General features: G+C 48.2%; 5 protein-coding genes across 5 annotated transcripts; 3 read left to right on the top strand and 2 right to left on the bottom strand.

The window, feature by feature from the left end:
* Positions 1-142: 142 nt before the first annotated feature.
* Positions 143-3063, bottom strand: EURHEDRAFT_509144 (nitrogen permease regulator 3 family protein). The gene is made up of 2 exons (XM_040785907.1): positions 1881-3063; positions 143-1832 (listed from the first exon to the last, which is right to left on the bottom strand). The coding sequence occupies exons 1-2, from the start codon at positions 3016-3018 to the stop codon at positions 451-453; spliced, it is 2520 nt and encodes an 839-aa protein (XP_040634944.1). The 5' UTR covers positions 3019-3063; the 3' UTR covers positions 143-450.
* A 195-nt stretch (positions 3064-3258) lies between these two features.
* EURHEDRAFT_416703 (uncharacterized protein) lies at positions 3259-4030 on the bottom strand. The gene is made up of 4 exons (XM_040783028.1): positions 3942-4030; positions 3831-3865; positions 3619-3733; positions 3259-3515 (listed from the first exon to the last, which is right to left on the bottom strand). The coding sequence occupies exons 1-4, from the start codon at positions 3989-3991 to the stop codon at positions 3401-3403; spliced, it is 315 nt and encodes a 104-aa protein (XP_040634943.1). The 5' UTR covers positions 3992-4030; the 3' UTR covers positions 3259-3400.
* A 177-nt stretch (positions 4031-4207) lies between these two features.
* On the top strand, positions 4208-5334 carry EURHEDRAFT_416702 (GFA family protein). Its single transcript, XM_040783027.1, has 3 exons — positions 4208-4590; positions 4658-4837; positions 4898-5334. Exons 1-3 carry the CDS (start codon positions 4583-4585, stop codon positions 5199-5201), a joined length of 492 nt encoding a protein of 163 aa, XP_040634942.1. The 5' UTR covers positions 4208-4582; the 3' UTR covers positions 5202-5334.
* Positions 5335-6808: 1474 nt separating this feature from the next.
* EURHEDRAFT_416698 (uncharacterized protein) lies at positions 6809-7539 on the top strand. The gene has a single exon (XM_040783026.1). It carries the CDS (start codon positions 7196-7198, stop codon positions 7523-7525), a length of 330 nt encoding a protein of 109 aa, XP_040634941.1. The 5' UTR covers positions 6809-7195; the 3' UTR covers positions 7526-7539.
* Positions 7540-7746: 207 nt separating this feature from the next.
* EURHEDRAFT_389761 (aldo/keto reductase) lies at positions 7747-9135 on the top strand. Its single transcript, XM_040779795.1, has 4 exons — positions 7747-8141; positions 8189-8453; positions 8505-8832; positions 8891-9135. Exons 1-4 carry the CDS (start codon positions 8002-8004, stop codon positions 9091-9093), a joined length of 936 nt encoding a protein of 311 aa, XP_040634940.1. The 5' UTR covers positions 7747-8001; the 3' UTR covers positions 9094-9135.
* The last annotated feature ends 537 nt before the right edge of the window (positions 9136-9672 follow it).

Below are 9672 nucleotides of genomic sequence, written 5' to 3'. Positions count from 1 at the left end.
CATTTATTTAGTACCTCCTTGATCAGAGGTAGCGGCAGGGTTCCAGCAGGCACATGGGCGAGATAGGCTTTGTACGCGGGCTGCTCTCATTAATAATGTATTTATTAATTGCTTCTTAAGCACATGGTTGATATTTCCTTACCACATCTGCAAGTGTAGAAGGCATTATGACGGCAGAAATGGGGACAGTGTATCAATTGCGTAGGCAGATAAAGGATTTCAACATAAGACAGAGTGTAATTTTGGGGCGCCTTCAGTGTTGTGGATCATGTGATTTAGCGGGGCTCGGTAAGGTAACTCCGGGGCTCTCCGAGAAATAAAGCGGGGCGCTCCGACCTATGCACTCGTGTGCTAATGTCTGTAATTATATTTCCGAGTGTCACGTGCGTTGTTCATTTTTGGTGGTATCTCTGGGGTAATTACAGGAGAATTGTAGGAGTATGGGAATAGCTACCAATGCCGTACAGAGACCAATACCTGCTCTCGTGGATCTGATTCAACGTGTGGTTGCCCTGATCCCAGTCCCAGGCGTGTAAGAACCTGCCAGGTTGGCTTTCGCTTCAGCCCTTCCCGTACCGGGATCTTCTCGAGTGCATCGTATCCGTTGAAGTATTTGATGAATATCGGCCACAACTTTTGCAGTGAGATATGAGGTCCCGCATGGTCCCTGCTGCCATGCGAAGCGGCCACACTCAACTCTCCATTATCCGGGAACTGGGAGACAAGCTCTTCCAGCCATCTGGATTCGAGTGGCGATGCCCGATGGGGCGAGAGAATAAGAGACGCCGTTCGCAAAGGCACGTTGTGATCCATGAGTGAATGCGAGAGATACATTTCGTTGGCCATCGGATCATGATACCGACCAGGCATGGGTGTTTCATCTCCGCTCCCTTGGCTACCGAGAGAGGAAGATGAAGAGGAGCTGGAATCATCTTCGGCATGCTCATCTCGTTCATTCTCGGTAGGAATGGCTTCAGACACTGGATTTGGCCCAGTTTCGGCCAAAAACTTATCCATTTGCTCTTTTCGAACGGCCCTCTCCACCGCCATTTTAATCTCTGGGGACACCTTAATTCTACTGAACGAACGGAGTTGCGTGACCCATCCACCGCGTAATAACCAAGCCAAGATGCTGAAATACGTGTCCTTGTGGTCTTTACTTGGGATAAAGCTCCCGTACGGTCTGGGCGTACCGCTCAAAGCCGACAACATCTTTGGCAAACTTGGACACGTTGGAAAGGCTTGATGGAAAGCAGCAGTAGCAATGTCAAGCTTGCTCAGATCGCAGTTCGGCGACACGATGTATGTGTCCCGTTGGTGAAGCGGAGGAATTGCACGTGCACGTCGCCAATAGACTAGATGGCTCGCCAGCATTTGGATAGTTGACAATGGGATCCCCGACAAGGTTGAAATTTGCGCAAAAGACTGGGTCGGTTTAGAGCATCGAATATAGTGAACTAGGGCGGGAGCCAACGCACTTGCAGATGCTTCGACGTCTTTGATTATCGATGCCTCATTATCCAGCAACAACAGAGCAAAATGCTTTGCGAGTACTTGATGCGGCGCAGTGTTCTCATCAGCTGTCGGGTCGTCGTCTACCGGAGTCACACTATCTGCAGTTGTAAGCCACAGGCCAGGATATACCTTGTCGGTTGGGCCGGGTAAGTAATGCGTTGAAGTGAGAGGGGGTATCTGAAGTGAAATCGACACGTCAGGACTAAGGGAAAGAGAAGCAATCTTAGAGGCGGAAATGCTGGTGTAAAGTGTGTAGATAGCTCGAGCTAGTGATGAATGCGATATGAGCTCGGTGTAGAGACCAGTGACGGAAGACCCTAGACTCATCAGTATAAAACCACGGATCATGGCTGAATCAGACTCACTCTTCTCCTTTGCCTTTTCTTTTAAATGCGAAATGTTCTGCGCTTCTTTCCAAACGTAGTCTGTACGCGCTTGCTCCCATTTCAAAGCTTTGGCAAACTTCTTGATGATATTATCGTATACCTCCCGCAGCCGGATCGAATACTCCAGCAACGGAGGATCAAGCACAAACACCACATTAAACATGGTCATGGAATCCTTATCATCCCCGTCTACTGAGCAGGGAGTCCTCGGTGCCTTACTACTCGTCCTAGATGTCCGCTTCAGCTCCGGCGAACCAATGGCCCTGAGACTAATCAATGTATCCGTAGAATCCGCCATTGCCTCAATGCCCTCCTCGCGCCCAGCGTGATCGTCAGCACTCTCATCATGACTCTCTCCAGCTCTCGCATACGCTTCGGAACGGCGCTTGCTCTTCTTCTTCCGTCGCTGTTTCTGCCATGTCCCGTCTTCGCGCACAAACACAGGCCATCCAACAAACGCCAGATCATTTATTCCAACCTCGAACCGCCGTTTATGCCAGCTGCGCGACGGACTCAACAGCTTCTCCCATACATCAGACGGTAAACCCAATAGCGTTTCCCACGGGGGCACAAACGGTCCGCTCGTAGGCGATGGATCCTCCTGTCTCTCCGATCCTGCACCTGTGTCATCCTCAACATCAGAATTCGGGCCTCGCTTGCGAAATAACGCTCGTCCCGATCCCAACGAACCCGGCCGCTGCGACTGTGATTGCGACTGCGACACCTCCCCTCCTCCAGCACCACCAGCACCAACACTAGTGCTAGTCATCGGCGACGCAGACAGCGGATGACTATGATGATGCCTATCCTCGACGCCAAAATTACTCATCCGTCGCGTCGTCGACATTCCGCTCCCCGCCAGATGGCTCTGATTCTCTTCCTCCTCGTCGTCGGACGTCGAGTTGCTTTCATCGCTGGAGCTCGAGTCATTGCTTCTATTTCCCTGTGTGCTCTTTGAGCGAGATGCGCGGCGACATTTGCTGGCGGGTGCTCGGGGCCCGTTCTCGCTGAGGGGGTTGGGTGGGTAGTGGAAGACGAAGCGTGGGCCGGCGCGGGAGCGGACGATTAGGATGATTGCTACCAGGCAGGGGTCTGGGGGTCGGACGATTGAGGACATTGTTGTTCGCTGGGAGTGGTTGCCCTGGCTGGGTTAGGTGAGGTTGGGTGACAATTGGAGCGGGCGCGACTTTATCGCGATAGGAAACTTCCCCGCATGGACGATGCACTTTTCTTTTTTGAGCAAACGGCAGCATTTAGTATGATCGTAATATATAGGATAATTGGTGCTCATTGTCTTGTCTTCTAAACAATCAGAATGGTAAGATGTATCATAACACATAAATTTGCGAATTTTACAGTCCGGTCCATTTATATACACGAGCAGAGTAACCTAACCAACGCCATAATTGAGTGCATATACACATCGTCAATCCCAAAAGAGTTACCCCAGAACGGATCTCTGCTTGAAGTATCCTGCCATTGTATTCCTCATTCACCCCTCAAGACTTCGGCGCATTCTCCCCAGACCCAGTCCCCGCATCATCTCTCCCCTGACTCTCCTGCTTCTCGAATATAAGCCCAAGGTTTTTGAAATCATCCGGCGCCATGAGGTTCCTGCCAATCAAACAGACGATAGTCAGCCAATGCCCCCGAATCCAAGCGCAAGATGAACGGCGATCAGCCGATCTTCACGATTCTCGGGTCTAACACAACGCACTTTTCCATCCGGCAACCCAGGTAATCCTTGGCCATTAATCGGCAGTCCTGATCATTAACGCCGCCTCTGGTCTTTAGGCATTTCAGGTAGTTGCGGATGAGGTGTTTGCATTCGCCTATGATCGGAAGCCGGTTAATGCATGATCGAGTTGAGGCGGATTCGAGTATTTGTTGAGTACGAGTTATTAGTAAATCAGTGTATAGGAATCGTACCTTCATGGTCAAGCGGAAAGCTTCCACGCTCGGGTCTGGTATTTCGATATGTTAGTCTTGTCTCAGCGGCTGAGGCATTGGGTCATGGTCATGGGGGATTGAAATACTCACGGAGAAGGCTTGTAGTTTGTTGCGCCGGTACCTGGACTTCCGAAACCCATCCTGTCAAACTATATCTCTCACAAGACAGTCAAGTCAAGAAACCGAATGTTTTGCTTCTGAGCGAATCCCGTAAAGTCGCGGCCGACGAGGAGACAAACACAGCAAACAGGACAAACAGTACCAACTGCCATTGATCAGGACAGGGCTCAATGCATGTCAATTGGGCTGCATTTGTTGTTTTCAGCCGGAAATCCTAGAAGACAGCAATTCTCATGCAATACAAGTGCAAAGCGAGTTCTCGGGCTTGTGAGTTGACTGCCGCATACGCTATGGCCATAGATTTGCTTGTACGCCTATTCCGTTGTTCAGGCATGTCTACACCACCATCATTGGACTGTTTTGCTGCAATCGTTTCGTTGTTGGTGAGTTAGTTGCTGAAGTCAATGGAAAGTCATGTAGTATAACAGTCTTCGTAAAAAACGTAATAGCTTATACTTGGCGTACTTGTACCTATATACCCCTCAAACCGGACTTATATATCGATGACGTCTAGCCTCTCTTTAGTCCAATATCCCTCTCTTTCTTCAAACAATCGCACCTATATTCCAGAGAATCACGTACAAATATATACAGACCAATTAATCGACAAAATGCCAATGTAAATCAACCAATCCCCCAATTCCCTAAAGGTCCTCACCAATTAACCAACCATATTCCACCGACAGGCACCTAGAAGGAAGCTGCCAATGCGGCGGCGTACAGTTCGCCCTCGACTCCCAAACACCGGTCCCTTACCAGCTCTGTGCATGTGGTATTTGTCGGAAAGTTGGTGGATATGGTGGGAGTGTGAATTTGGGCGGAATTGCAAATAGCCTGAGAGTTTCCAAGGGGGAGAAGCTGATTAAGTACGTTTCACCTCGCTCTGAACTATATATTTCGGAAAGGAGACGGACTGACAAAAACAGAAAATACTCAGCGATCAAGGCACGCGGAACTCCTAATGAACAACGCTGCTCATCCGAGCGCAGCTTCTGCTCGAACTGCAGTACCATGCTGTGGTTGTGGGATCATCACTATCCCGAGTTGATTCATCCGTTTGCGTCGGCGATTGATACGGATTTACCGGTTCCCAAGGAGATGGTCTGTGTTATGGACAGCTCGAAGCCGAACTGGGTGCGGTGGCCGGAGGGAGCGAAGAGTACGCATGAGATGTTTGGAGGGGATAGCTTGGAGGGATGGCATAAGAAGCATATGCTGTTTTACGACTAGGTCTACGATGCAGATAACAGTGGACAATTATTGAACGTTTCATTCATGACTATCTAGAATATACTTCGACGATCTGTCTGATGTAACGTTAGCCGGGTTCATCCAGCGATGGCGATACAGAAATAGTAAGAACGGCAAAGATCAGTTCTCCAAGGTGAATCTTGTTTGTTTCTTCAATGATGTTCAGAAAGAACACAGCGATTAAAGAATTCATCAGGTGACGGGACGGAGGAAGGAGCATCAGCAAGTACTTACACTTAAGAGTCGTCGAGGTGATCCTTTACTACAATGGGATCGATCCTATTCAAGAACGAATCAGTATCAAGTCGCGAAACATGAGTGATTCGAAACAACAAAGATGTTGTCAACTAAGTCAGGCTTCGACAGTTAGCAGAGATCCAGCCGGGAACCAAAAAGACCGAACTCACCTCATTAAATCAGAATTTTTGTTTAAATGTTCATTTCCGGGTGTACCGGATCAAACAGTGTGAATAACGTGTTCATCATTTGATGTCGACATGCAGTGGGCATAAACAAGAGAGATTGGAGTATAAAATACCTATGGACATGTTAATTAGGATCAACCAAATCCATGGTACAAGCAATGCCGAAGGCAGCAACTCAGGTGACGAGTTCTCAACAAGCAATACACCCCCGAACACCCGCAAAGTTTGTACGCTCTGCTTGGAATGGATGCCGGGAAATGTACGCATTATGTCCGCCCGTTCGTTCAAAGTATCCTCATAGAAGGGAGGTGGTAGGTGATTGAATTGGTTTATGTACCTATTTAACAGCATGTTAGTGACTGGCACCACAAGAAAATGCGTTGACAAGCGTAAATGAATAGTGTAAATCAGACAAGGCTGAAACTTGAGTAAATGACAGATTCCACATGGGTCTTAAGATTGAGGAATGCCTATTGCGTGTCTTGAGGATCATCATCGAAGGGGTGGTGTTATGCAGTGTAAAAAAGAGTATGCATACCTTTTGCTACAATGTACCGAGGGGTGCGAATCAACCATAGCTGAAACCTATATACACTGGACAATAGTCAGCAACGTATATACGACAATCTACAGATTGCAGATAGCAGATGAAGCAAGTCAGAGTAATTCTAGAGACTTATAGAGTCCGTCATGAATTTTCGGTGATGGATACTCCTGTTAAGGAAATTCATCCTGAAATTGCAGGGTGTATGGAAAAGAAGGTTGTTGGTAGTAACTCACATTCTACTCTGCTCAGTCAAGTAGACTGTGTTGTTGGTGTCGAAATGAAATGGCAGTCATTGTGCCTGTCAGCGAAGTTGAAGTGTTGGAGAGTCGAAAAAAAAATTTCTGTGCGCTGCCGAGCCGCTTTTAAACCACCCGCTAATGCTCGGTAAACTACACGAACCACTAGTGCACCGGGTCTAACCGTATTAGGAAATGTCTATACAAGCGCTTTGTATTTCTTATCACGTTCGAGAACAACACGACAACTATGAAGACGGCAATGTGAGATTGTGATATCGAAAATTGTGATAATTTATCTGTCTGCAAGTATGGAGACTGCATTCTCTGCGACCGCCATCTCTGCGCTATGCATCTTGGCCTTTGATTTGGAGGGCTCTTTGGACCACCTGGGGAGCGATTATGTCGGGCCCTTGGCGCGGGAATCATTGGCAGACTATGTTGGCTCTCAAATGCAACCCATTGGGCCTTTCACGTCTTACGAGAATTATCTCGTTGCGGAACCTTTGTGACGCTAGATCTGATTGTGAGAGGGAAGTATTGTTATGCAGCACGAGCAGTTGACGCGCTTTTATCCCATCGCTTTCTCTTGGACTCTGTTCCAAGAATCTTATCCTATCACGGCTATGTCGACGGACGGTTCTTCCTGACGTATGCAGATGATAAGGAGACGGCAATCTGGTTGATGATTACAATATTACAGGAATTGTAGACTGGGACTGGGCGCATACGAGCTCAAAATCCGCAGCCTTCAACTCTCCGGTCATGCTTCTCCCTGCTTCCGATTTCCATGACGAATTGAAGGATTCTGGAGAGAATGAACTAGTATTTGCGCAGTTCCTGGAAAATAAACGATATCCAGACCTCGCCCCACTAGTGAGGAACGGGCGAATTCTTCACCGATTTGAATTCTGCTGCCGGTATGACCTCGCAGATTGGGAGGGTTTCCTGGGGCTATTCCAAGGTCTCCTTAGGGCAATGGATGTTGATGGGGAATTGGAATGGGATGCTTGGAAAGAGAAAACCATGAATGAATACAAAGATGATGTTCAGTTGAAAGAGCTGATGGACAGATGTGCCACTATACCAAATTAGGAAACCATCATGGGACAAACCAGCGGTATCACTAAAGTATTTAATAGGCCAGTCATTAGAGAATATCCATTTGAGCGAATATGGCTCAAATGGTGTGTGTAGAGTCGGGTATCTCAACCGATAGGGCCAGCTGCCATGACGTCAATCGCATTCCAAAGGTCCCAGAATGCTCCTAGAAGGGGTTCTTCGAACTTTTGACAGGTAAGAAACCAGCTTTAACTAGCAAAATCGGTTGATTACCCAAGGTACAAGATGCTCACGCCAGAATAAGCCTGAAGCTCGCAAGCCTTGAAGTATGCCTGCTGATCCGGGCATCAGCATCATGGAAACGTCAGAACCACTTTGCCATGGAACGTCAATTTGACGTTGCAGTTAGGTGATAGTGGCATATAACGGCGCCTGAAGGAAGACCAGACAATTTTGACATGAGCCATCAAACATAAGTGTATCTATCCCGAAAAACTACATTTACGACGATGCCGACCAAATTTAAGCTCAACACTGGTGCTGAGATCCCGGCCATTGGATTCGGAACCTGGCAAGACGCAGGGTCCCAGGAGAACGCTGTCGCAGAGGCCATCAGGGCAGGATATCGCCATATTGACACTGCTCAGGCGTGTGTATACCTAACGCTTTGTTGCACACGATCGCTAACGGGAGTAGATACGGAACCGAAGAACCCATCGGAAAAGCCATTCGATCCAGCGGCATCCCTCGCAATGAGCTTTTTGTAACAACAAAGCTCTGGAACAATGCACACCACCCTGACGACGTCCCCAAGTCTCTACAGGGCTCTCTCGATCGCCTTGGTTTGGACTACGTTGATCTACTGCTGATCCACTGGCCGGTAGCATGGAAGCGAGGCGAAGAGCCCTTCCCCAAGGACTCGAGTGGCAAGCCAATTCTCGAGAACGTTGACTGGCTTGACGTATGCCCCACTCCCTTGGTGACTTATCTATGTCAGAGCTAACCAGCACAGACATACAAGGCAATGGAAAAACTCGTCTCCACCGGCAAAGTAAAAGCCATCGGCGTCTCCAACTTCAGCAAAGCCGAAATCGAACGTCTCATCCAAAACGCCACTATCCAGCCCGCCGTGCACCAATTCGAAGGCCACCCGTGGCTGCAGCAGCGCACCTTTGCCGACTGGCACAAGTCCAAGGGCATCCATGTCACGCATTACTCGCCGTTCGGGAACCAGAACGAATTGTACTCGAGAGCCGGACATCTGGGTAAATTGATCGATGAGCCTATCTTAGGGGAGATTGGGAAAAAGCATGGGAAGAATTCTGCGCAGACTGCTTTGGGTATGTCTCACATCTCACATCTACAATATTGACGAGTAAGATATGCTAACTAGCGCAGCCTGGGCTATCACGGACGGTCACTCCGTTCTCCCCAAGTCCAAGACTCCCTCAAGAATCAAGACGAACTTCGAAGGTGACTTTAGATTGGACGAGGATGATATGGAAAAGATTCATCAAATTGACCGCAAGCTGCGGTTCAATGACAGCAGTGGGGAATTTGGTCGGGACTTTTTCCAGGACCTTGAGGGTACTTCTGTTTAGGTATTGGGAGGTGTATTTTAATGTAATATTAACGGTAGCGCCATATAATAAATCTATCATGATATAAATACATTCTCTTTCATTTCGTTGCCCTTTTATCATCTTCATGCCTCATTGCCTTGGTTGCTTGACTGCCTGTCCTGAATTCTGCCTCCAGACCCCCATAATATACGCCACCCTCTTCTACCTCTTTTACTCCGTCTATCTACTCATCCTAGGACAATTTTTTTTTTTTTTTTTTTTCATTTATTACCATATATTGCCACCTACTACTATCCACCCGTCATCCATTCTGTTCTTGGACACACATAACACGGACCTCTCAGGCACCTTGGTTTTGCGGCTGAGTAGGGTGCAGGGATGAAGCTACGAAGTCACGATCACTCATCTTAGTGGAGCAGTACATAGCAAAAGCTGGCCCTGGAAGGAGGCCGGCGGTAATCCTGGGTACTAGCCAGTGGGTACTTTGTCACTACGGGAAGGACTGGTTGGGCGGTAGGTTTGAGTCTGGGGCAGAGGATTGTTTGATACGTGGATGCGAGTGTTCTTTCTGTCTAGTGGAGTGTTTGATGACGCCTG

Source organism: Aspergillus ruber (genome assembly GCF_000600275.1).
Source record: "Aspergillus ruber CBS 135680 unplaced genomic scaffold scaffold00037, whole genome shotgun sequence".
NCBI classification, from domain to species: domain Eukaryota; kingdom Fungi; phylum Ascomycota; class Eurotiomycetes; order Eurotiales; family Aspergillaceae; genus Aspergillus; species Aspergillus ruber.
This window is presented reverse-complemented; position numbering and strand designations above follow the sequence as displayed.

Excerpts from the sequence above, each read along its gene's own strand:
- EURHEDRAFT_509144 (XM_040785907.1), bottom strand. The coding sequence starts at position 3,018 with ATGTCCTCAATCGTCCGACCCCCAGACCCCTGCCTGGTAGCAATCATC. Across the intron at positions 1,833-1,880 it reads AGAAAAGGCAAAGGAGAAGA|GGTCTTCCGTCACTGGTCTC; the intron begins GTGAGTCTGATT and ends TGATGAGTCTAG.
- EURHEDRAFT_416703 (XM_040783028.1), bottom strand. The coding sequence starts at position 3,991 with ATGGGTTTCGGAAGTCCAGGTACCGGCGCAACAAACTACAAGCCTTCT. Across the intron at positions 3,866-3,941 it reads ACAAACTACAAGCCTTCTCC|ACCCGAGCGTGGAAGCTTTC; the intron begins GTGAGTATTTCA and ends TCGAAATACCAG. Across the intron at positions 3,734-3,830 it reads CTTTCCGCTTGACCATGAAG|GCGAATGCAAACACCTCATC; the intron begins GTACGATTCCTA and ends TTCCGATCATAG.
- EURHEDRAFT_416702 (XM_040783027.1), top strand. Across the intron at positions 4,838-4,897 it reads AAGGGGGAGAAGCTGATTAA|AAAATACTCAGCGATCAAGG; the intron begins GTACGTTTCACC and ends TGACAAAAACAG.
- EURHEDRAFT_416698 (XM_040783026.1), top strand. The coding sequence starts at position 7,196 with ATGCTTCTCCCTGCTTCCGATTTCCATGACGAATTGAAGGATTCTGGA.
- EURHEDRAFT_389761 (XM_040779795.1), top strand. The coding sequence starts at position 8,002 with ATGCCGACCAAATTTAAGCTCAACACTGGTGCTGAGATCCCGGCCATT. Across the intron at positions 8,142-8,188 it reads CATATTGACACTGCTCAGGC|ATACGGAACCGAAGAACCCA; the intron begins GTGTGTATACCT and ends TAACGGGAGTAG. Across the intron at positions 8,833-8,890 it reads TTCTGCGCAGACTGCTTTGG|CCTGGGCTATCACGGACGGT; the intron begins GTATGTCTCACA and ends TAACTAGCGCAG.